Source organism: Loxodonta africana, chromosome 4, assembly GCF_030014295.1.
Source record: "Loxodonta africana isolate mLoxAfr1 chromosome 4, mLoxAfr1.hap2, whole genome shotgun sequence".
Classification (NCBI taxonomy): Eukaryota; Metazoa; Chordata; class Mammalia; order Proboscidea; family Elephantidae; genus Loxodonta; species Loxodonta africana.
In genome coordinates, this window is record NC_087345.1 from 92,993,711 (window position 1) to 93,019,315 (window position 25,605).

At 48.1% G+C, this 25,605-nt stretch overlaps 2 protein-coding genes across 6 annotated transcripts; both read left to right on the forward strand.

The window, feature by feature from the left end:
• PRKAG1 (protein kinase AMP-activated non-catalytic subunit gamma 1) lies at window positions 1-17,896 on the forward strand. 5 transcript variants are annotated; one of them, XM_023555943.2, is made up of 13 exons: window positions 17-83; window positions 6,430-6,478; window positions 9,347-9,529; window positions 14,913-15,022; window positions 15,220-15,301; window positions 15,397-15,455; window positions 15,596-15,641; window positions 15,783-15,837; window positions 16,184-16,310; window positions 16,416-16,581; window positions 16,738-16,775; window positions 17,022-17,168; window positions 17,330-17,896. In XM_023555943.2, exons 4-13 carry the CDS (start codon window positions 14,951-14,953, stop codon window positions 17,435-17,437), a joined length of 900 nt encoding a protein of 299 aa, XP_023411711.2. In that variant the 5' UTR covers window positions 17-83; window positions 6,430-6,478; window positions 9,347-9,529; window positions 14,913-14,950; the 3' UTR covers window positions 17,438-17,896. The 5 variants fall into 5 exon arrangements, with proteins under 5 accessions (XP_010594644.2, XP_023411711.2, XP_064140374.1 ...); XM_010596345.3 differs by lacking the exon at window positions 9,347-9,529 and adding an exon at window positions 3,237-3,271 and having other exon boundaries at window positions 57-83; window positions 17,402-17,896; XM_023555926.2 differs by lacking the exon at window positions 9,347-9,529 and adding an exon at window positions 3,237-3,271 and having other exon boundaries at window positions 61-83.
• A 3,097-nt stretch (window positions 17,897-20,993) lies between these two features.
• DDN (dendrin) lies at window positions 20,994-25,239 on the forward strand. Its single transcript, XM_003405759.3, has 2 exons — window positions 20,994-21,204; window positions 21,628-25,239. Exons 1-2 carry the CDS (start codon window positions 20,996-20,998, stop codon window positions 23,564-23,566), a joined length of 2,148 nt encoding a protein of 715 aa, XP_003405807.1. The 5' UTR covers window positions 20,994-20,995; the 3' UTR covers window positions 23,567-25,239.
• Window positions 25,240-25,605: the final 366 nt, after the last annotated feature.

A 25,605-nucleotide genomic window follows, 5' to 3' on the forward strand; every position in this document is an offset into this window, starting at 1 on the left:
GGTGCCGGACGTGGGGCGGGGCCTGCCGCCAGCGAGCTTCCTAAAGCGAAAGAGCTAACCCGACGCCTCTTGCAATGGAGACGGTGAGGAACGCGGAAGGGCGGTGGGGGGCGCTGTGGAGCCTGAGACCCCCGTTAGGGGACTAGGAGGGCCGGGCAGGGGTTGGCGCTGGTGCGGAGCAAACGACAAGAAGCCGGGCATCTGTCCTGGCCCGTGACCCTGCCCCTTGGCTCTTTCACTGGGCGCGTCTCCTAGGACTGGGCCGCGCCGGTGCCTTCCGTCATCCCTGCTGTCAGCCCGAGCGAGCAGGGACTCTAGCTTCCTCCTGAAACCCAAGCATGCCCTGGCAACCTCGGGTCTCCTTTCTTAGCACCTCAGGCCCTTCAGGGGTTTCCATTAGAGATTTGGGTTATGACCCCGCTTTCCTGGGTGGGGCAGAAGGGGTTCGGAGGGACTCCCGCTTGCAGGTAGCACCTGGCCCCCTGTTGTCTGACTGTGATCCCTGCCATCTCTGGCAGTGGGCACATCTGAAAGGCTTTTATACTGCGTTGTGTTCAGCGAATGTTTCCGTTAAGACAGAGAAGTGGCGTTTCCCTGAAAGAGGGAATCTTTCCGTGATGGAGGCCACTGTGTCCCTGAACAAGTTTAGGTCATGCCCTGCTCTGCAGTTCTAAGGAGGCATGTTGGCAGAACTCATTCCTGGCAAGTAGGCATTGGCCAGTTGTGGCAGGTCCCTGTCACCCTCCCAGAGATGGTACAGGTTGCCTGCTACATGTTGGGATCCCCCTCACTCTCAGGAGCCTTTTTCTAGAACTCTGAAACCCTTCCCATCCAGTTCCCTCTCCAGTCTTAGCCAAGGATTCTCTGTCAGGCAGTCACTTTTCCCATATTGGTTTTGTAGTTGTGGAAACCCTGGTGGTAGTAGTGGTTAACTGCTACTGTTGCAAACCAAAAAAGTCCACAGTTTAAATCCACCAGGTGCTCCTGGGAAATCTATGAGGCAGTTCTACTCTGTCCTAGAGGGTCGCTATGAGTCGGAATTGACTCCAAGGCAATAGGTTTGGTTTTTTTTTTTTTTTTTTACTGTTGTTGTGTAAGGGCTACTGGTTCACCTTTCCTTGGGTTAGTTTACACGCCCAGAGTAATCCTTTGCCACACCCTTTCTCTGCCTGCAGAGAGGTTATGTCCCTCATGTTATAAAGAAGAAAACTGAGACCAAAGTGCCAGAATGATTTGCCATTGGTGCCCCAGGCAAACAGTCAGTGCCTACAGATTAAGAGTTTTGAGCAAGAATAAAGTGTCTGATTCCATCACATTCAATAATTAACATTTTTTACTTGTACATGATTATGCTTTACAAAGCATTTTTATATAGATTGTCTAGTTCAGCCCTCACACTTTATGTACTGAGTTAGGTTATGGGGATATAAATTATTTTAAAGAGAAGAGAAAGCTTTGAGAAACTTAGTGTATCTGAAGTGGAGGGGAGGGCAAGCCAGTGACAGCTGTTCTGTAAGATAGACTAATGAATGCTATAATCAAGATGAAAACAAGGGGCTGCAGAGTCATAGGGGAGGGAGACCTGGGTTGAGAGAACAGTGTAAGCAAGGGCACAGAAACTGGGGTATGTAGAGAATAATTGGGGGTGAGCCAGTGGTTTAATGTTGTTGAAGGTTTGGATTTTAGTCACAGTGGGAGAAAGCAGGCTGAGATTAGGTTGAAGGCTGAGGTCAGGTTAAAGGTATTGCATTCCATACTAAGTTTGAACTTTGTTTGGAAGAAGGGGACACATGAAAAGTTTATAAGCAAGGCAGTGAATATGCTTTAGGAGTGTTCTTAACACCTTCCTGTAAACGGATTGAGCTACTTCTGCAAGTACCAGTGAGTTCCTTCTTGTTGGAGATGAAAGTCCCTTCCAAACCTGAGATGTTTTGGTGAGAGAACTTGGTGACAGCATGGAAAATTAATTGAAGAGGAGCTAGATTTGGGGCAGGGAGACCAGTTTAAAGAATATTGCAAAGTGGGAGGTAAAAGCCTAAGTCAAGGCTATCAAAGTGGAAAAGAGAAAGATGCACCTGAGGCGTTGCTAACATATCAGCATCACTTACAGATGTTAAGGAGAATGAAGGAATCAAGGCTACAGTGCGAAGGCAGCCATGCAGTAAACAAAGATGGGGACCATAGCAAGAGTGGGGTTGGTGGAACGGATATTGTTCTGTATTGATGTCAGGCAAACTATTAGAAATGTGGATCTGAAGTTTGGAAGAAGTTATAAGTCTGTGTGTCAAATCTAGCCCCTGTCTCTCTAATAGTATTTTGTATTTATGTTGTACAGTGAACTTTCATAGGTCCCTTATGTTATTAAAAGTAAAGAAGAGTGGACGTAATTACACAATCCCTGTGGAGAAACAGAAAGACAAAATCACATATTCAGTTGTGCCTCTTGTGTCATTATCTGTATCCCTATTTAGCTTTATGTCTCTTTTCTGTCTCTGTAACTTAGTCTTAGGTCTCTCTGTTCATATCAGTGTGAATCATAAACATTATCAATTTGGGAATTAAAAAACAAACCAATTGAGAGTTACATGCAAAACCCTAGGCTTTGTGCTATGGGAGATACAAAGAAGTATAAAACAGTTCCAGGATTCCAGGAATTTATGCTTGGATAGATAATGAACAAAATGTATATATAAACAAAATAACTGTAGCCCCTTGCAGTATGTATCATATGGTGGATGCCCTCATTTCTATAGAAGGAGCTGTTCCTGTGCTTTTGTGAGACTGTTACACCATGTGTGTATCTTTACTGCTAAATAGCCCTCCTCCCGCCCACTTAAAAGTGAGGAGGCTGTTGTTCCAATAGCCTTGCCAAAATACCAGGCCAAGCTGATAGACTTACACAGCCAGCAGAGAAGAGAGGGAGGTCACCCTCCCTTTGCTCCCTCCCCTTGCCCATTACGGAAGGGAAATTTAGGGCCATCCTGCCAACTTGACCCTGTTTGCCATCCAACCTAGCTAAGGCCTCTATGACTCGTCGGCATCTAACAACAACAACAACATAGAAGCTCTGGAGGTGTAATGTGTGGTTTAGAGTTAGTTTTTGGAATTACCATATTTTTATGCAAATAATGCACACGTTGTACCTTTTTGCCACCTTCGTAAACCATCCCCCCCATGTTATTTGCATAAGCACGCTGTGCCAATTTTTTTTTTTTTTAACATGTTGCTGACTTCAGTTTCTATTTCTGATCACATGGAAACTTCACTTAAGGTAAGTATTGACTTTATATTACTTGAAATTTAAGCCTAAAGTATTTACCAGTAGATCAACTGTTAGGCTAATGCACTATAATTATCACATTAATAGAAACATCTGATGCACAGTTCAAAATGTTTATTTTCTGATTACTGGGGAACTATCAAACTCGAGCCATGATTTCTTGACCATGGCTTATACCATTATTACGCAATTATGATCAAAAGTAGTTTTCGGACCACTTTTATATACATAAGCAGGAGAGTAAGGAAAATGAGAAGAACAAAAGAAAATGAACAGAACGATATGATTTACCTGTAATATGGGAGGAAGAGTGAATGAGGCCGAGATTCACTTCTGAAATGTCACGAGACTTGCGCTACTGGTATATGCATAGGCATGCTATGCCAGAACTGTTTTATTTAATTTCGTCATTTCCGTGTGTTATATATGTGGGCACGTTATTTACGTGGGCATGTTGTTGTTGTTAGGTGCCATCGAGTCAGTTCCAACTCATAGTGACCCCACGTACAACAGAGCGAAACACTGCCTGGTAATGCGCCATCCTACAGTTGTTGCTGTGTTTGAGCCCATTGTTGTAGCCACTGTGTCAGTTCATCTGGTTGAGGATATTTCTTTTTTTTGCTGACCCTCTACCTTACTAAGCATAATGTCCTTCTCCAGGGACCGGTCCCACCTGATAACATGTACAAAGTAGATTAAGATGAAGTCTCTCTATCCTTGCTTTCAAGGAGCATTCTGGCTGTATTTCTTTCAAGACAGACTTGTCCGTTCTTCTGGCAGTCCATATTCAATATTCTTTGCCAACGCCATAATTCAAAGGCATCAATTCTTCTTTTGTCTTCCTTATTCATTGTCCAGCTTTTGCATGCCTGTAAAGCAATTGAAAATATCATGGCTTAAGTTAGGCACACCTTAGTCCTTAAAGTGATATCTTTACTTTTCAACACTTTAAAGAAGTCCTTTGCAGCATATTTGCCCAATGCAATACGCCATTTGATTTCTTGTCTGCTGCTTCCGTGGGCGTTAATTGTGAATCCAAATAATATGAAATCCTTGACAACTTCAGTCTTTTCTCTGTTTATCACAATATCACTTATTGGTCCAGTTGTGAGGATTTTTGTTTTCTTTATGTTGAGATGTAATCCATGCTGAAGGCTGTGGTCTTTGATCTTCATCAGTAAGTGCTTCAAGTCCTATTCACTTTCAGCAAGCAAGGTTGTGTCATCCGTATATCACAGGTTGTTAATGAGTCTTCCTCCAATTCTGATGCTACGTTCTTCTTCATATAGTCCAGGTTCTTGGATTATTTGCTCAGCATACAGATTGAATAAGTATTATGAAAGGATACAACCCTGATGCACACCTTTCTTGATTTTAAACCATGCAGTATCCCCTTGTTCTGTTCGAACAACTGCCTCTTGGTCTATATACAGGCTTCCCATGAACACTGTCTTAGTTACCTAGTGCTGCTATAACAGAAATACCACAAATGGATGGCTTTAACAAAGAGAAATTTATTCTGTCACAGTCTAGGAGGCTAGAAGTCCGAATTCAGGGTGCCAGCTCCAGGGGAAGGCTTTCTGTCTCTGTCAGCTCTTATGGAAGGTCCTTGTCATCAATCCCGGTCAAGGAGCTTCTCAGTGCAGGACCCTCGGTCCAAAGGATGCACTATTGTCCTGGCTCTTGTTTCTTGGTGGTATGAGGTCCCCATGTCTCTCTGCTAGCATCTCTCTTTTATATCTCAAAGAGATTGCCTTAAGACACAATCCAGTCTTGTAGATTGAGTCTTGCATCATTAGTATAACTGCCGCTAATCCCATCTCAACATCATAGAGATACGATTTACAACACATAGGGAAATCACATCAGATAACTGTAATGGTGGACAATCATACAATACTGGGAATCATGGCCTAGCGAGATTGATACACATATTTTGGGGGAACACAATTCAAGCCGTGACAAGCACAATTAAGTGCTCTGGAATTCCCATTCCTCTCAGTGTTATCAATAATTTGTTATGATCTGCACAGTCAAATACCTTTGCATGGTCAGTAAACACAGGTAACCATCTTTCTGATACTCCCTGCTTTCAGCCAAGATCCTTCTGACATCAGCAATGATATCCCTTGTTCCACCACCCCTTCTGAATCTGGCTTGAATTTCTTGCAGTTCCCTGTTGATGTACTGCTGCAGCTGCTTTTGAATGACCTTCAGCAAAATTTTACTTGCATGTGATATTAATGATATTGTTCTATAATTTCCACATTCTGTTGGATCACGTTTCTTTGGAATGGGTGCATTATTTGTGAAAAATACGGTACCCAGAGCAGATGGAGCCAAAACTATTAATTCCAGTGGGTGAAAGTTGTCACAATCCCTCCTGGGTTCCTGGATAGCAATGAAATTTGCAAGTGTTTTCATCCGAGGGAGCACAGAGATGGCTCTAAATGTTTGTGTGTATTCAGAGTGCTCTTGTACAAGGAAACTTGGAAAACCAGCATCCCCTGGGCTATAGCAGCCTTTGACTCACAAGGGTGCTGAGAGGACTCAAGCCTCTGGTTTCAGAACATTTGTGTTCCTCACTCACCTCTCACTCATTCAAGCTTTGTCTGGCTTACAGTCATCTGCTGGGATCCTCCCAGATATATCTCAGTGGTAAGGGAAAAGGTCTGTCTATGAGTCTAGCATCTATAGCTATGCCTCATGAGTTTTGGGGGAAAGTAGTGTTGTCTCTCTGGCTTCCCTGTTTTAATATGGTAGATCTGTGAAAATCTTGTGGGGTTAGTCCTAAGCTCAGATTTTTTTAGTCTCAGCTTTTAAGACCTATTGTTTCATTAGAAAGGCAATGTAGTATATAAAAGGTAAGAATATGAGCTTTGAAGTCAGACAGATCTGTGTTCAAATCCTTGCTTCACCCCTTCCCAGCCATGTGACCTTGGGCAGGTTGCCTAATGTCTCTTGAACCTCCATTTCCTAATCTGTAAAAATATGTATCTTAGGGTTGTTATGGAAATTAAACAAATTTGTAAAGGGTACTGTAGTGCTTTAGAAGAACTCATTAACGTACCACCCCTTCTCCTAATGTTGCCAGGCTAAAATGCATGGAGCTGGGCTAGGCTGAATCTGTGTTTCTCTTGTCTTTCCAGGTTGCTTACTCAGATAGCTCCCTAGCTCTGGAAAGTGAGCATCCTCAAGGTAAGTTCACTGAAGAAAGGAGACTGGGTATGAGATCAATAGCCAGACCCTAACCTGTCTTCAGCAGTGCTTCTAAGTCTTAGAGCTGAAAAACGAATAAAAAAATCAATTACTGTCAACTTCAGTTCATATCAACCGCATGTGTGTCAGAGTACAACCATGTTCCATAGGGTTTTCCGTAGCTGATCTTTCAGAAGTAAACCTCCAGGCTTTTCTTTTGAGACATCTCTGTAGACTTGAATCTCCAACCTTTTGTTTCAGTTAGCAGCTGAGCGCATTAACCATTTGCGCAACCCAGAGTACTCCCTGGAAAAATCAAAGCTGGGCCAGACAGTGTGCCAAACCGTACAAATCAGGAATAGTTTAGACAAGAGCACTCAGGAATACCCCCTTGGCAGAGGGGGATGATTAAAGTTATCTTCAGTTATCAAAATTGAGAGAAATTTCTGAAGTACAGGGAACCCTGTGCTGGCTAACCATGTTTTAGAAGTCCCTAGTAGTTTCTGAGTAGTCCAGAAATAATACTACCATGGTTTTATCCTCTAGTGAGCTCACGAAAGCTGCTGAGTATACACCACAAATTATAGAAAGACCTTGAAAGTCCTTAGGACCTATCTCGAAATAGAGCCACTAAATCCTAAAACCCAGGGCACAGGAGAAGGCAGTTTTAATGCCTGCCCAAATACCCGGTTAGAATAGAAAGGGCAAATGCTAGACTATGTAGAAAGAAGCAAAACTTACAGGCATCTCTGGTAAAGGATTTTTCTCAGGAACACTGCCACGTCTTCCTAGGACATATTTGTGGCATTAGGGGTACATACTTTCCCAGAAGATTGAAATATGGCCTGAGTATAAACTTCCAGAGGTAGTATATTGTAGGGAATCCTTGGACATATTAAGGTTCTATGAGTTCTTCACAGAATTTTAAAATTTTCTGTTTTAATTTAGTTGGTTATCCAAAAAATTAATATAGTCATATTCTGAAGTACCTGGGTGACTCTTCATGATTGAGTACTGCCACATGATTATCAGTGCCTACTTCTATGTTTCTGAGTATATTTGCATTGGCACCAGGACAGGGGTCAAAACTCAAGTAGCCTCCCAGACCAAGCAGTGAAGTGGGCTACATTTTACTATGACAACCTGTAGATCTCATGTCCCATCTAAAAGGAGCAGCAGCTATCCAAGTCCAGGAATTCAGGAATTCAACACCTAGTTTTTCCAGATCTTCTAATTTTCAAAAGAAGCTGGGAATTGTTATGTAAATCTCCGGATTTTTACAAAATTGGCAGCTGATTTAAATTATTTGTAAATAAAGCACCAAGAAAACCAAATCAAATATGCTTGTGGACCTCTGACCTAAAATGACAGTATTTAAATATCAGTGTAGTGTGTCTTAAACTGAGTGTTCAAAGACATATTTTCGGGAGTCTGTGAATTCTCAAATTTGTCCAATTAAAAATGATGGGTTGAATACACATACACTTTCGTTCCTTCACATAAGGCCACTTAAAACCACCATAAAGTAATTTTTTTAAAGGCTAGGGGGAACAAGAGAGTAGACAATAGCAACAACCTATTAGAAGCTGAAAAGCAGAAGATTGGTAAATAACAGAGCTGAAAAAAAATGAATTAAAAAATAGCAGTAGAGAAAGCTAAGAAGCATTCAGATTCCTTATCGGATTTAATGCAACTGGCAACTCCGCCTCCAAACGTTGGCAAAGACTGGAGGTCTACAGAAGGACCCAGGCACAGTTGAAGGCTGAGGTACTGTACTAAAAATAGGGGCATGGAGCCCTCATCTCCCATTCAGCTTCCAGAACACTGTCAGAAGAGACTTCACCCTCCAAACAGGAATTTGGATAATCCTCCCCAGAATCTGACCAGCTCAGTGGGAAAGTCCTAAAAACATAAGTATTGAAAGTTCCCTACCTAAATGGCTCACAGTCAACAAGCCTCACTCACATGCTTAGAGCATCTAATCAGCTTTAAAGCCTTCAGTCTGAAAATATGATTTGAATCCTCCTTTAAACCAAGGATTACCAGACAGCTGAAGAAAGCCTCCAACATGAAAAGAAGTAATACAAACTGCCACTCTCCCCTACAAGAAACAAACAGAAAAAAGCAACTGGGGGGAAGAGCCACTGCAAAGAGGAAGACAGTTTAAAAGTTAACATTAATATATACTCAGATAAGAGAACATATTTGCACCATGAAACAAGTGTAGGATACAATGAGAAAAGGAATTTTTGGAAAATAAAAAAGAACCCTCAGAAATTAAAAGTATAATAGCAAAAAATTTAAACTCAGGTTTGGAAAATCAAGTTGAGAAACTCTCCCAGGAAGAGTTAAAAATCAGAGAAGTGGAAAATAGGAGAGAAAATATATTCAGCAAAAGAAACACAAACCTTAAAGGATCTGTCTAGGAGGTCAAGTATCTGAATAATAAGAGTTGCGGAGCAAGAAAAGTGAAAACACTAAGGGAAGGAAATAATTCAAGAACATTTCCCGGAACTGAAGGAAATTAGTTTTCATACTGAAAGGACCAATTGAATAATCAGCACAATGGATGAAACTGACCCACCCAGAGCACAATCATCATGAGATTGTAGAACACTGGGAACAAAGAGAAGATCCTGCAAGTTTCCAGAGAGAAAAGACAAGTCACATACAAACAATTGCCTTGGAATCTTAACAACACTGGAAGCCAGAAGGCAATGGAGTGATGCCTTCAACATTCTACAGGAAATAAATTCCAACCTAGAATTTTATATCCAGCCAAATTATAAATCAAGGCTGAGGGTAGAATAAAAATATCTGCAGGCTACAAGGTCTCAAAAAATTTACCTCCCATGCACCCTTTCTCAGGAGGCTACTGGAGGATGTGCTCTACCAAACAAGGGAGTAAATCAAGAAAGGTGAAAACATGGGATACAAGGAACAGGAGCACCAACACAGGAGAGACGTGAAAGGAGTTCCCTGGATGAGGGTGAAAGAAGAGCCCAGGATGACAGCAGCGCACACCAGGGAAACCAGCCCAGATGTGAGCAGGTCAGAAGGCTCCGGGAGAGACTTCTTCGGGTAGTTTAAATTAATAGAATATCTAATGCATCTGAACTTCTTGAGAGGAGATTTAGACAATTGGTGAAGCGTTTAGGGATTGAATTAGTTATACGTACTACACATAGAAAATTAAGAAAACAAAAAGACAAGACAGTTATTGACTACAGAGAAAACAAAGTTGTGAAAGAAAGAAAAAAAATCAGTTTACTAATTGGCTTAGCTCTGAATAATGTTTAGATAGTCAAAGTGATTTAAATATTGATATAACCAACATTATGATTTAACTTCTGGAAGAATGGGGGGATGGGAGGTACATGTTTGTGAAGGGATCCTTATAGGAAAGAGAAGTAAAAATTCTCATCTTCCTTGGTAGGAAGATAATAGATAACGCCCACAAATGAAAAAAATCAAAAACTAGCAATACAAGCATGTTATTTATGGACATAGAAATAAGCGTCATAATGATCACCTCAAAGAGGTGAATGTTGCCATCTCTGGGGTGAGGTAGTATAGAGAAGTGGCTGGCAGGAACTGCTGTTTTTCTTAACAAAATTTATAGAATAACTGTTTGACTCATTCAACTGTGGTAACTTTGGTAAAAATTAAAATGGAATAACAACTGACATAGGATTTAAGAGCATGAGCTTTGGAGTCAGGCAGATCTGGGTTTGAGTCTTGGTCCTGTCACTTACTAGTAGTCTTAGTCCTGTCACTTGCTAGCAGCCTTAGTGCTGTCACTTACTAGCAGTCTTAGTGCTGTCACTTACTAGCAGTCTTAGTCCTGTCACTTACTAGCAGCCTTAGTCCTGTCACTTACTAGCAGTCTTAGTCCTGTCACTTACTAGTAGTCTTTGTCCTGTCACTTACTAGTAGTCTTCGTCTTGTCTCTTACTAGTAGTCTTCGTCCTGTCTCTTACTAATAGTGTGACCTTCAGCAGTGTATTTGACTGTTCCAAACCTGGAAAATGGAGACAGTGTTTACCTTACAGATTTATTGTAAGAATTAGATGATGTAGTATTTTTAAGTACACATTCAGGTTATTATTTAGGGAGCGAGGCTGGTTCTCCAGTTTTGAGCAAACAGTTAAAATCAGAGGAACAGAAAAGTGTAAAAATGGTGTGGCAGAGGTGTCTGACCTCCTCTAACTTCACGAGGGGAAAAAGAGTCATTATGAGCATCAACAGCCCAAAGCTGATTCCTGTGAGGCAGAAGTCAGACATACCTCCACCTTCCGACTTTCTTACCAGCTCTGACACCAGCTGTCCCTCCCACAGTACTCTCTACTTTATCTGCTGGGTTCGATAATTCATGGTAGTGGCCACACAAAACTCACAGACCATACTCAGTTATGGGGTTTATTAGGGAAATATCAGGGTACAGCTCAGGATCAGAAATGGCTCAGGATACAGTTCTTCAATCAGGACAGCTTCTTCTCAGCCATGCCTACAGGCAGGCCTCTCTCTGGCCTCTTGGCCTTGCCTCTGCCCTGCTCAGGCAAGTGTTACAAATCTTCTGGCTCTGTGGGTTGGCAAGCCCCACCACAGCCATCTTGCGCCAGTCTCCTGGTTCCTGCGGTCTTGTGCTGCAATCACTCTTGCTACTGCTGTGCTGCCATCTCTCTGTCTTCTATGTTACAGCTTCCTCCACCCCCAAACACGTGTCCCTTTAAGCCTAGCAGGATGGCAAAACTGACCAATCCTCTTGTTAGGGTTCTTTTTATCTCATTGGTATGGTTCTACCCTCACAAGGGTGTCATGGACTTTATTTACATTATTAGCAAGCTGTCCAATCTCCTTGGTGGGCCACAAGCACCTTATTTGCATAGCCCCACCCAGTCATTTGGTGGAAGTTGCAAGACTGTGGTAAGAAAGGCCATATAAAAACAATCCATCGCATCACAGGCCACCCCCTGGCTTTTCTAGCCATGGTTCTTTCATACTTGAGGATAACTTCCCTCTCCCAATCATTTTACTAGTCCAAAACAGTCATCAACAATTAGTCCCTCAGTAGGACAGAGTCCTCAAGGTGAGGTTACTCAGATATCAGCCATTCCGGTCTGCTGCAGGTATCCATCTGATCTGGTCAGGTTCACCAGAAGTTGTCTCAGCTTCACCCTCTCTGGCCTCTGATAAAATTTAACTAGAGAAGATTATTCCTTGCTCTGAGCCTCTCTCAAGGTATCAGCATAGCAAGACTTTTAAGGGACTTTAGGTTTGGCCACTGTACTCCAGCCCAGCAGTGCCTCCCCTTTAGTCCACTCATTAGATGGCTTTTCTTGCCATAGTCTTGCAACTTCCACCAAATGACTGGGTGGGACTATGCAGATAAGGTGCTTGTGGCCCACCAAGGAGATTGGACAGCTTCTACAATTACAGTTTTTACAATCACAACCCTGTTAGCAATCAACACTCACAACTGAATCATATCATTCTATCAGCATCTTTCCCCACTCTCTCTTCCCCAGACTCATCAGGAAAAGAGGAAAATATCCTGTGGGGATCCTCCCTTGTCCCCCTCATTTTGAATGTAAGCACACCAACAAAAGTGTGTAAGCCAGCCACTTCATGCCTTTATCGCCCCCATTTTAGATAATCAATGTTTAAATTGCCCATCCCTAGCAAACCAGTACTCTGAGGAGACAAGCGTGTTCCTTGATCTGAAGAATCTTCTGTTCAGTTGGAACTTTGAGCATCTGCATCCATAAGCAAAGTCCATTCCAGAGTAAGCCATCAAATTGCAGCAGTCTCTTTTTTTACACCAGCTCATGTTGTCAAACATCTTTTTCTTTGGTCAGGTTCTGGCCATCTCATCCCTAGCCATCCAACACTCAATACTTGTTTCTATCATAGGCCAGTGGGTACTAGCTGTAGGCTCAGGAGTCTACACACCTCCCTGCACTTCAGACCAGCCAGCCCCTTCTCTCTCTCTCTCTCTTCCCTAGCCCCCATTAGCTGGGTCAGCAAGTGCCAATGGAACAAACTCAGCCCATCTCTTCATTGCTGTACCTCCTTCACTTCCATTCATCTCATGGCCCCAGTGGTCACCTCAAGGGAGCATACCAGGCTGTCTACTTGCCAGCTTCCTTTAACTTCCAATCCTAGAAGGGGGTTCTTGTGATGGACACTGACTTTTCCCTGCCTTGATACATCCAGAGGCAAACCACTTGCTTGGAATTCAAAAAGCGAAATAGCCATTTTTTTTTCTGTAGGTCCTTCCTTCAAATGCAGATTTCCTGCTCTCCCAGCAGTTCTGAGTGGTTCTGCACGTCTTTTCAAATGTAAATTTCCTGACTCAGAAGGTTTTGGGTGGGGCTCAAGTTTTTAACCTAAGCTCCCAATACTGTATACACAGGGCTACTAGATTGAAACAGCCTGTGTGTCCTTCAGACAAACCCTAGTTCCCGTTATCGCATACCCAATCAAGTATTGGCTGAAGGTGGACCTAACACGCTCTCTGTAATCTGTAATACTCACTACTCATTTCTATCATATATTTAGGTCTGTTTTAGGATTTGAACTACCGAACTTTTTGGTTAGCAGCTGAGCTTTTAACCTCTGTGCTACCAGGGCTCCGTTTTACAACACTAAAAAGGGTAGGAGAAACATTCAGTATCCAGAGTATGTTCAAATAAACACATAAACCCTTTTAAACACTCTAGTTTCATCCTCTCTTCTCCACCCCTTAACTGTCTTCTCATTCATATGCATATTGCCTTGGGCCTCTGGTTGAGTGGAACCAGAAGACCCTAGCACCCTAACAATCACCCCATTTAACTGGCGTGGCCCTTGCCCCCAAGCTGCTCCAGATGTGGCTTTTCTCCCCTCAGCTGCAGCAGAACCGTTCTTACTTTCAGTCATTACAGGTAGCAACAAAGTAACCATCTAAGAATCAAAAGTTATACTTCCCACATCCCTTCATTGTTTCTCTTACAAAGCCCCATGCTTCCAGGAGTCTGGAGCTATTGCAACGAATCCTCCATCTGATAAAAAAAAACTGATGCCAGCTGTAAAAATGGTGTGGAGGAGGCATCTGACTTCAGAGGGGAAGGAGACAGAATCATTATCAGCACCAACAGCCCAGAGCTGATCCCTGTGGGGTGGAGGTCAGTCACACAGACATACCTCCACCCTCCAACCTTTTTACCAGTTCTGACACCAGCCATCCCTCCCACCTCTACTTCTCTCCTGGGATCGATAAATCATTGTAGTGGCCATAAAGAACTCACAGACCATACTCATAGGTATGGGATTCATTAGGGAAGTAACAGGGTACAACTCAGGATCAGAAACACTCATGATACAGTTCTTTGATCAGGACAGCTTCTTCTCAGCCATGCCTGCAGGCAGGCCTCTCTTTGACCTCTTGGCCTTGCCTTTGCCCTGTTGGGGCAAGTGTTACGAGGCTCCTAGCTCCGTGGGTCGGCAGCCCCACTGCAGCTGGCTCACGCTAGTCTCTTGGTTCCTGCAGTCTCATGCCACTGTCACTCTTGCTATTGCTACACCACCATCTCTGTCTTCTGTGTTACAGCTCCTCCTTCTCTCTCTCCATGTCTCCCTTTAAGCCTAGTGGGATGGCAAAACTGACCAATCCCCTTGTTAGGGTTCCATATATCTTATTTGCATGGTCCTAAACCCACAAGGATGTCATACATCTTATTTGCATTATTAGCAAGCTGTCCAATCCTTGGTGGGCCACAAGCACCTCATTTGCATAGTCCCACCCAATCATTTGGTGAGAGTTATAAGACCATGGCAAAAAAGGCCACATAAATGTGATCCATCACACCGCAAAAGATAAATATCACCCAGGACCTCTAATTTGTCTAGAGTAGGCAGAATGAATTCTGATCCACAGGGTGATCCCAGCATGGACTTTCAGGGTGTTTGGGGCCAGGCTGATTGAACACTGGGCTCAAACTTAGCGTTGATCAGAAACAGCCCAGCTTGGACCATGACTTTAACAGCTGCAGATCTTGGAAGAATTTTAAGAAGCTTACTTAGATTTTCATCTTTATTAAGAATAGAGAACAAGTGAAAATGTGCTAAATGTATGAAATACACATCATGGTTTAAGACGAGAAAAAGCTTTTAGATAGGACAGGCTAAGGAGAAATATTATAGACTTTGTTTTAGTCAGCCATCGTTTGCCTAAGAAATCAATAGATACCATCCTACTTGGAGGCAGAAGTTGGATGAAATGGCTTCTGATTTTGTGGGAACAAGAAGAACAAAACAGATACAATAACCCAGCTAAACAAAAGGAGACCTTAGTAAAAAACCATAGTCTATTACAACACTGTTTTGTTTTCTGCCTCTTTTGATTGGGAGTTGTTTCATGGAAGGAAGCTACTAACTATCCCACCCTATGCAGAAACCCCAGAATCCAACAATAGCGTGTATACTTCCTTCATGAAGTCTCATCGCTGCTATGACCTGATTCCCACAAGCTCCAAATTGGTTGTATTTGATACTTCCCTGCAGGTGGGTGAACTGTTTTCCCTTACCCCTTCTTTGGAGCCTCTGGTACAATACCTCTCATCCTATCTCATCCCGTGGGTAATAGTCTTGTCCGTCTATGGGGTTAGTCTCCTATCTTCCCCAACATACCCAACCCCTATTCTTTTAAAGTCCTGCCTCCTGTGAATTTCCCTTTGTGATTATTATGCTTTTGGCTACAGGTGAAGAAAGCTTTCTTTGCCTTGGTGACTAATGGTGTACGAGCTGCCCCTTTGTGGGACAGTAAGAAGCAAAGTTTTGTGGGTAAGAAAAAGTTTCTGGAATACAATATTGGCATCTTGTGCTGGGCAGGGAGAGAAGCTTTGGGCAGTGCTGAGGGCTCTTATTTTGGCCTCTAGGCATGCTGACCATCACTGATTTCATCAATATCCTGCACCGATACTATAAATCAGCCTTGGTAAGGAATCCTAACCCAGTGGCCAAAACCACTTTCCCTGCCAAAAGCCCCTCATTCTCATTTCCTTTCCTCCAAGCAAGCCACAAGAAGTTAATGAAGCAGGGAGATCAGGCCTCAAATTCTGCTGCATCTGCTTCTAGGTGCAGATCTATGAGCTAGAAGAGCACAAGATAGAAACTTGGAGAGGTATGTAGAGGAGTGGGGGTTGTGGAAGGATGACGGGTTTGTGGAAGGATGACGGGCTGGAGAGTTCCTGGGACATGGTCTACCATGGTGGTGCGCGTGCGCGCGTGTGTGTGTGTGTGAAAATTGTATTTTTCCCCTCAGAGGTATACCTACAGGACTCCTTTAAACCACTTGTCTGCATTTCTCCTAATGCCAGGTGAGTTCCAGCTACCCATCTGTCCAGAAGGGGAAGAGCCATGCCATCAGCATACCTAAAGCCCTAAAACAAAAAAACAAAAAAAAAACACTGCCGTCCTAAAAAAAAAAAAAAACTTTTAGACAGCCAAAAATCCAGGGAAAGGGGCTAAAGAGAGAAAAGGCACTCCTCCCAAATATATATATACACACACACACACACTCACAATCTTTAGGTCTGGTCTAAACACTGTCTCTCCAAACCCCAAACACCAGTTTTCCCTGTTTATCAACGTGCGCTAAGGAGACAGTTAACCACCCTCGCCCCAGTACTGTGGAACTGATCATCATCTCCCACCTTCGCACAGCTTGTTTGATGCTGTCTCTTCATTAATTCGAAACAAGATCCACAGGCTGCCAGTTATTGACCCAGAATCAGGCAACACCTTGTACATCCTCACCCACAAGCGTATCCTCAAGTTCCTCAAATTGTTCGTAAGTGCTCCTCAGCCCCGTTCTTACTTCATAAATACTGGGGTGGAAAGGTGCCTGAGGGTGGTTTGGAGGCCTGGAGAATCAAGCTGATGGCTCTTTCCTCAGATCGCTGAGTTTCCCAAGCCAGAGTTCATGTGTAAGTCTCTGGAAAAACTGCAGATTGGCACTTATGCCAACATTGCCATGGTCCGTACCACCACCCCCGTCTATGTGGCTCTGGGCATCTTTGTACAGCACCGAGTTTCTGCTCTGCCAGTGGTGGATGAGAAAGGTGCGAGATTGGGCAGAAGGAGGGAGGGCTCCTGGGAAGTCAGAGTGCCTCAGGGGAAATCTGCTCCCCTCTCACCTCAGCCAGAAGAGTGATTCTATGGGCAGGGGGAGCCTTAGATACCAGATCCTCCTTACTGAGCTGCCTCTGTCCCCCTAGGGCGTGTGGTGGACATCTACTCCAAGTTTGATGTTATCGTGAGTGATTATGGAGGGGCTGGGAGGTAGGGAAAAGGGGAGGGGGATGAGATGGGGTACTGAATGTACTGAGGGAGAAGGGAGAAACTTCCAAGCTTTCAAACCCCATTGGAAAAGGAATTGATAAACTGGGTGCGACTTGGGGGCATGACTGACAACTGCCCTAAGTCCCTCTGGTGAGGTTGGGTGGGCTGAGGTTTGGGGATTGGCTCCCTTCCCCATAAGCTCCTTCCTCTTTCTCCCCAGAATTTGGCTGCAGAAAAGACCTATAACAACCTAGATGTCTCTGTAACCAAAGCCCTGCAACATCGATCACACTATTTTGAGGGTGTCCTCAAGTGCTACCTACATGAGACTCTGGAGACCATCATCAATAGGCTGGTGGAAGCAGAGGTAGGGAGGGCAGAGACCCTAAAGGAGGGAGATGGGGGGAGCAAATGGCAAGAGACCTGAGGCCTCAGAGTAGGGTTTGGGAAGCTGGGTAGGGTGTAAAAGGTTCACCCTAACTGAGGTTGGCACTGAACACCCCCTTCTTCCTTGTTGCTCTGTGCCAGGTTCACCGACTTGTGGTGGTGGATGAGAATGATGTGGTCAAGGGAATTGTATCTCTGTCTGACATCCTGCAGGCCCTGGTGCTCACAGGTGGAGAGAAGAAGCCCTGAGCTGGGGGAAGGTGTCAGGCAGCAGTAGGGGATATGCCCCTCTCACTGCCTGCCAGCAGCTCTGGAAATCACAGATGAAACCTTGAGAGAACTGTGACTCTGTTCCCTGCACAGGAGCCCCCTACCCTACTACCTGGGGGCCAAGGGAGTTGGAGGAGGAAGGAGAATAGATTTTTAGCTGCCCTTCCCCTCACACATGTGCGCAAGAAGATTTTAGCCCAGCCCATCTCAGCCCCTGTCCTCTTAGATGTAGCTCTCTTTGTGGGTCAGCAATGGGTTCTGTGCCCACCCTCAGGCAGATTCTGATCTCTGAGAGATCCCTAGACCTCACCCTGCCTTTGCCTCTATTCCTGCCCCTTACTTCACCCTAAGATAATAGCACAGCAACAGTCTTCATAAAGATGTTTTTATTCATCCTATTTCATGCTGTATGGGGGAGGCTGAGTCCAGTTAGTGACATTTATTCCCATAATGGAAGTGGAGAGGATCATGGGGAGGAGGGCTGTTGGGTTCCTGTGCTGTTTTTATATGAAGGCAGATGGGGGTTAAGTGGAGGATGGAGTGGTTAGCCTAAGTTATTGCTTTTCGTGGCAAACCTAATTAAAATGACAGGAACCTCTTCGTGGCATTGCGGTGTTTGATTTTTGCAGCTGATACATTCTACTGCTCCAACCCTCCTCCTTTATATGGCTTCTTCAACTCATCGTTAATAACAATAATATACATTTATGTATATGTGTGTATGTATAACTTACTGTGTGCCGGGCACCATTGTCAGTGCTTTGCCTTACATATATTTATTTAGTCCTCAGATCAACAGTAGATACTATCGCTATTCCAGTTTTATAGATTTAAAAAAAAACTGAGGCACAGGAAAGTTAAGTAACTTGGCCAAAGTCACACAGCTAGGATTTGATCTCAAATAGTCTGGCTCCAGAGTTCATGCTCTTCACCACTACACTGGACTTTCTGCCTGTCTAATTCTCCTTTAATAGCTGTTCCTTGCTCAATTCCCTACTGCCCTCCTTATTGTCTAACTTTCCCCTTTGCCTGGACCATAGCTGGGACCCAAGGAGAAGCCCATGACAATGTTAGGTTGCCACAGAGTAGAAATGCTGATGCAGAGAGACCTGCCACTGCCATCAACTTTTCCTAGTCAGGGAAGCTAGGCTGTGTTTGGATTCTGCTGATCCGTTACTATCTTTGAAACTACAAATCCCTTGCCTGTCTTCCAAGGTGAGAATGAGCTGGAGAATGGAGGGAAGGGAGGAGCAGGACTATGGTCGGACCCATTCTCTGTGCTGAAATTGTGGACCAATACAGTAGGCAGCACTAAGCACCATAAGGAATGCTAGTTGGGTATGAGCCAAATTCTGGGTATCATTTAACCTCTGCTGTGCAGGTATGATACAGTTTCCCATCCAAGAACAGAAGCAATTGCAGAGTAACTCCTTGCCCTACCTGCACTATGCCTGACTAAGCCTTCTAATGAACCCCAGCCCTACCATGCTGGTTTCCCCAAACCAGGCTTCCTGATGGGACATGGGAGAGCATCAAGGCACTTGTCAGAGCTCAGCTGTCAGTGCTGCATGGGGGGTATGGAGAAGTCCTCTGCCTCTGCGTTCACCTCTTCACACGCCTCACAGCACATTCCCAAACTTGGGGGAGGGAGGCTTTCAAGTAATTAGAATTGGGGTATGTTTATGTGTGTGTGGGTGGGTGCATGGTGGAAAGGACAGATGTCTCTATGTCACATTCCATCATGAAGGAGGGTTTGTCTAGGGAGGAGGCAAGGACTTTAAAAAGCCTTAGGACTCTTGGTGGGACCTGGGGTGGAAGGAAGCACCTTCAAAACAAGAGTCATCTGCAGCTGGTAAGTACATGGATTCAGGGGGGATAAAGTGGATGGGACAGGGGTGTTTGGGTTCTCTCTAAAGGCCCATGTTAAGGAGCAGGAGGCCTAAGCTCCCACTAAGTCAGTCTTTGCCCCACAACAACCCTTCTGGTCCCATCCCCTTAAAAAAAGGGTCTGTATCCAAAGGACTGCAGATACTTTAGTGGAGAACAAAATGGGGTCTCTCGCTCTTCCCATTCCCCCCCAAAAACCAACCAGCCAGTCTCAGAGTCTGAGGATGGAGCAGAGGGAAAGACAATAAAATTTGGGAGCTTCATAGCCTTCTATTCTTACCTAGTCCTCTCAGGATAGAGAAATTGTCCCTTCTTCCTCAGGAGCCATTGCCATACACATTCTTCCCCCCACCTCCCTCCCGCCCCTCCACTGGAGCTGCTGCCATGGTTTCCAGGCATGGTTGCTAAGTCTCTGCATGTAAGGGTTGGCGTGGGCTGTGCTGCCACTAACATTGCCATGGTGAATCAGGGGACACCTGATATAGGCTTGGGGGGAGGGATCATGTGGATGGATGTAAGCAACAACCCCCCCAGGACAGAATGAGCCTAAGAGGTGAGCATCTTGAGTATCACTTCAGGTGGGGGCTGAGTGAGCTAGGCATTGTGGTGGTGGTGAGGGGAAGCTCTATACTGGGAAACTGGTTGCTTTTATCATTGCAGTTGCTAAGGGATTGGTTGTGCCAAGGGAGCACACCATTCCTCCTCCATCCCTTCTGAAAGGGTCCTCCATAAGGCTGGGCAGAGCTTTGTGGGCATAGAAGAGGGTGACCCCAACATTCTGGCTTCTGGGCTGGGGGAGAGAGTCTGCTGCTGGGAGAAGGCTTCACGGGTGCCCAAGGACAAATACCTAGAATGGGAGTGGTGGCGCAGTTTTAGTGGCCAAGCCAGACTCGTGTGCCCCACTGTGCCAGCAGCTCTGTGTTTCAGCACCAGGGTGAGACGTTAAGGATGTGGGGGTCGCCCTCTTTGAGCCTGGGAGAAGGATCTCCGCCCCCCCCCCCACCAGAGTCATACAAAAGCTGCCTGAAAGCCACCGCCTCTTCCCTCCCTCCTGGAAGCTGGTTACTCATCTCTGCACCCGAAGGCCACTGCCGCTAAAAATAGGCCCCCAGCCGTGGGCCAGCCCCTCCTGCACCCCAACCCCATGGAAACCAGCAAAGTGGCAGGCAAAGACCTTGAGTTCCATTCCCACCACCACTCTCGGTCCGAGAAACTGATGTCCAGGCAGGAAGTAAAGGGCTGCTGAACCCTGGGGGTCAGGCAACCTGACAAGCAGGAGAATGAAGAGTTAAAACGGCGGGAAGGTTGGAGAAATGGGTGTGGGGGAGGGGGGGCAGTCAGCTTGGCAAAGAAGTCCCCCCGCACACTCGTGCGGGTCCCATCAGGCTTGGGGGACAAGAGCAGTGGGAAGGGGCGTCCAATCCCGGGCCCCAGGGGGCGGCCGTGCACATGGGGGAGGTAGCAGCGCGGAGCCGTCCGCGCCGTGTCACATGCGCGCGCACACACACAGACAGGCACACACGTGTGCCCGGGTATATATAGTCCCTAGTCCCCGGGCCCGCCGCTCTGCAGTGGGCGCCGGCTCCCTGGGCTGGGAGGGGGCTCTCGGGGCGGGTGGGAGGGTGGGGGGCCGGGGTGGGGTGGGGCAGGATGCTGGATGGCCCGTTATTCTCCGAGGGGCGGGATAGCCCCCGGGAGCTCCAGGATGAGGAGTCTGGTAGCTGTCTCTGGGTGCAGAAGTCCAAGCTGCTGGTGATTGAAGTGAAGACTATTTCTTGTCATTATAGTCGCCGCGCCCCTTCTGGACAACCCATGGATTCCCAGACCAGCCACTGGGCCCGCTGGACCCAGAGCCGCACGTGAGTGAAGGAGGGACCAGGGAAGAGAGTGGAGTGGTGGGGGAGGGGTGGGGTCTGCACCCCCCTGCCCGAAGGCACCAGCGAGCGCTGCTGGGCTCGCCTTGCTTTTCCCACGCCTCCTTCCCCCACCCCACCCCGAGGGCTGGGACCTGACTCCTTCAGTGTTGTTTTGGGGGAACAGGAGTGGGCGTGAGAAAGGGCAGGAGGTGAGATGGGGCAGAGGCTGGTAAAGAGTGCATGGAGAGATGGTGAGGAGTCCCGCTTCGACTTCAGCCCTAACATATACGCACGTGCACACGCGCACACACTCACACACACCCCTCCACACTGCGGCCCCAAGTGGCCTCCAGTGCTCCCGGTTCCCCCGACCTCGGCTCCCCTCCGCTACAAACTGCTCACCTGAGTTCCTGCTCATTGTCCCAGGTGTGGGCCGCGTCCGGGATCCCCTGAGCCGCCGCCCCGCCGGCTCTGGGCCTCCAGGGTGCTGCAGGAGGCGACCAACTGGCGGGGGGGGCACCCGGCCGAGGCCCGAGCCCGGGAGCAAGAGAAAAGGAAAGCGGCGTCGCAGGAGCGGGAGGCCAAGGAGACCGAAAGAAAAAGGCGCAAGGCTGGTGGGGCCCGAAGGAGCCCCCCGGGTAGGCCCCGCCCAGAGCCCCGGAACGCCCCTCGGGTGGCCCACCCTGCAGTGCTCCCAGCTTCCTCCCGGCCAGAGCGCTTTGTGCCGTTGGGGCGGGCGCCCCGTCCATCCGCACAGCCTCAGAGCATACTAGGCGCGGCGTGGCCAGGGCCCTGGGGAGGTCGGCGGCCCGGGCCTCCCAGCTACGAGGCTCACCTGCTGCTGCGAGGCGCTGCCGGGACCGCCCCGCGACGCCGCTGGGATCGGCCGCCACCCTACGTGCCTCCACCTTCTTACGATGGCCCCCACAGGACCCTGGGGACTAAGCGAGGCCCCGAGCTCACCCAGGCGCCCGCCTCCCCAGACCCAGCTCCAATCCCGGCCAGGACCGAGACAGGGCGCGCAAAGAAGAGGCTGGATCCTCGTATTTACCGGGACGTCCTCGGGGCTTGGGGTCTCAGACAGGGGCGGGGTCTCTTGGGAGGCTCCCCAGGCTGTGGAGTGGCTAGAGCTAGATCGGAGTTCGGCAAGGGGGCAGCGGAGAGAAGCCTGGGGCTCGCTGTTGCTGGCCTGAGCAACGGTAGTGACAGCCATTCAGCAGCCAAAGCTCCAGGGAGCCCGGGCGCCAAGACAGTTCCTACAGGGCCTGCAACTGCTACTCCTAGTCCCCCGCGCCCCGCCCCCAGGTCCAGGCCCCACCTCAAGGGCTCCAGGGAAGGGAAAGAAAATGTAGAACAGAGCTGGCTCCTCAAACGCTGGATTTCCTCCCCCAAAAAGCAGCCGCCCCGACATAGCCAAACCCTCCCCAGACCCTGGGCTCCAGGAGGCACGGGATGGAAAGAGTACCTGGGTCACAGAGAGGAGGCAGAAACCGAGACCCTGAAGGGATGGAAGGTGACCCGCCGCGCCCACACCCTGCCCCGCAGTTCCCGCCGCCCCACTTGTGGAGAAGGCGTCTTTGTCATTGACGCCACTTGCGTGGTGATTCGGTCCCAGTATGTTCCGACTCCCCAAACCCAGCACATGCGGCTTTTGCCCTCCGGGGTGCCGCGCGTGGGGGGAGATGCCCCTAGTCGACTGCAGTGCGGCAAGGAGGAGGGCGAGGGTCCCGCGGCCTTTCCTTCCCCTTGCCAAAAGCTACTGTCGAGCAGCGGCCTTTCACACCAGCCCAGCGCGGGGCGCGGGAGCGAAGCTGAGGGCGGGGAGCCGGAGGATTCCTCGCTACAGGAGCGGGCCTCCCGTATCTTGGGGCTTCCTGTCAGCGAAGTGAACCTGCGGGACGTCCCCAGGCAGCCAGGTAGCCCAGAGCACCCGGCCTTAGGCCCAGCGGCTTCGGGAAGCGTGGGCAGCGCCGAGGGCTCGAAGGAAGTGACAGCTGTCCCGCGGCGCGTGGGTCGCAGTTGGGCGCGAACCCCGGGGCCCTACGCTGGGGCCCTGCGGGAAGCCGTGTCCCGCATCCGCCGCCACACCGCCCCGGACTCGGACTCGGACGAAGCTGCGGAACTCAGCGTGCATAGCGGCTCCTCTGACGGAAGCGACACAGAAGCCTCGGGCACCTTCTGGCGAAGTGAGCAGACCCAGCCCGGGGTTGGGGGCCCCACGGCGGAGCCCCGGGAGGGCGGGAAGAGAGTAGAGCTAAACGGCAGTATCCGGGAGATTCTGGGTGTCATAAGCCGAACGGAGGAGGCCCTCTTCCGTGTGGGGGACAGTAAGAGGACCCCACAAGGAAATAGGGAGCAACAATGAGAAACCCCCATCTTGGAGTTGTGCCCCTCAACCCATCCTTGGGCCCCCCATTCTTTTCTTTCCCACACTCTTGCTTCTTTTGTCCCTGTACCCCTACCCCTTCCCATTCCCATACCTGAAGCAGAAGCTGCCCAAATGAAAAGAACAGGGGCCATCTGCACATTCATTTATTTATTTTTCAGGAGTGGTGAGGATGAGCGGTAGGCTTTAATCTTGCCACATCTAGGGCACATGAGTGAGAAGGTCATGGATCTTCAGCAAGGGCTGATCCACTGTTGTGGAGCTGAGCAGAGAAGCCTAGCCAGGATCAGTTATGAGAGTAGGGATGGTGGCAGTCACAGGAAGGCAGGGCCCTGGACAGGAGGGAGAAAGTGATGGGAAGACCTGAGAGCACTGGGTGACCCTGTGACAGAGGGGCTGTTGGTAGAAGAGGAAAGGCTCTAGAAGCAGCCAGCAAAGCAGAAAGAGTGCTCACTTTGTGTCCCGTGCCTTTGGTTTCAATCCCAACTCTGCCACTGACTTGCTAGGTGACCTTAGGCCAGTCACTCTCCCTCTCCAGGCCTCCAGACCACCTGGTATGTAAAATGAGGGAGTTTTAAGGATCATGGTTTTACCTCTGACATTTTGGGATCTTTGGGGAGGCTTCTATCTCATATTCCCCTCCACAAACCAAGGGAGAGAGTTGAGAAGAGTCTAAGTATCCCTTGGTGGCCTCCATTTCACCTGATATCACCCTCCGTTGAGGAGACTGTCCAGTGTTTGTAAGAGAGCTGAGGAGTAGGCAAAGGGCTCCTATCCTAGTCTTCCGGCATTAGGTGAGGGCTTCCCACTCAGTTCTGTGACTGTCCCTGGCCTGTGGTGGTCTGAACTGGGGAAGGAAGGCAGCCAGTGATAAAGCTTGGAACCTCTACTAGGCCTTCTCCTTTTCCTCCTCCCCAACGTTCCTTATTTCTGCTGTGGAACGTTGCCACGACTTCCCAGGTGGTATCGCCCACCTGAAAGAACCCTGAGAATTTCCCTAATTTCTGCCTCTGACAGAAATCCTCGAGGCAAGGAAGAGGGAGGTTGGTCCCAAGGAGCCTGTAGGTGTGGGGTGTGATACTCGCCATAGCCACTGCGGGGCGCGCGCAGGTCGCGGATTTCCCCGGTTGCTAGTTTCCGAGTCCCCCACTACCCGGCACTGCCAGTTAATCCATTGATAGCTACCTAGTTACCGCGCGCCTGTCCCGCGCCTTGCAGCCTGCAGCCGTGCGGGGCCAGGAGCAGGCCTCTGAGAGCGCGCCGAGCCCCTCCTGTTCTCATCCACGCCAAGCGGCTTGGGACCCAGACACTGAAATCCCTTTTCTCGCCGATCCTGGACGCCTCCTCCGTCTCAGCCATTTACTAGCCATGTGAACTTGGCCAAATCACTTCACCTCCTTGAGCCTCAGTTTCCTCATCTGTCAAATGAGGATTTATAAACACCTACCTCGCAGGGTTGTTGTGAGGATTTAATGAGATAATGTATGTAAAGCGCCTAGCACAGTGCCTGGCACACAGTAGGCGCTCAATAAATCTAAGCTTCCCTTTGCTCCAGACTTGACACCTTCTTCCTTACACCGACCCTTTCCCTGTAGCGCCCCACCCCCAGTGCTCCTCGCTCCTTCCTGCGCCGTGGGGGAGGAAGACTCCTTTCTTTGGTGGAAACTCCCGGTCCACCTCTGTCTTCTCCAGCTCGGACTCTCCCTTTCTTGCTCCCCCCACCCTCGCCGGCTCTTCCCACTGCCCTGGCGCTTTCCCCCCGCCCCCCATTCCGGGCAAGGGCTGAGTCAGCCCGGGTAAATTTAGCTGCCGGCTCGGCTGGAGCGGGGGCTTCGCCCAGACTCAGTCTCCGGGTACTGGCCGGCCCCCGGACTCGCCTCTGCCCCCACCGCCACCGGGTCCCGCCAACTCAGGCTCGGTGTTCAGGTCCCCAGCCCCGTTTCCAAACCACTTACAGTTTTAGTCTCCAATTATCTCGACGTCACTCCCCACCCGAACCGGGAGAGGTTCTGGACAGG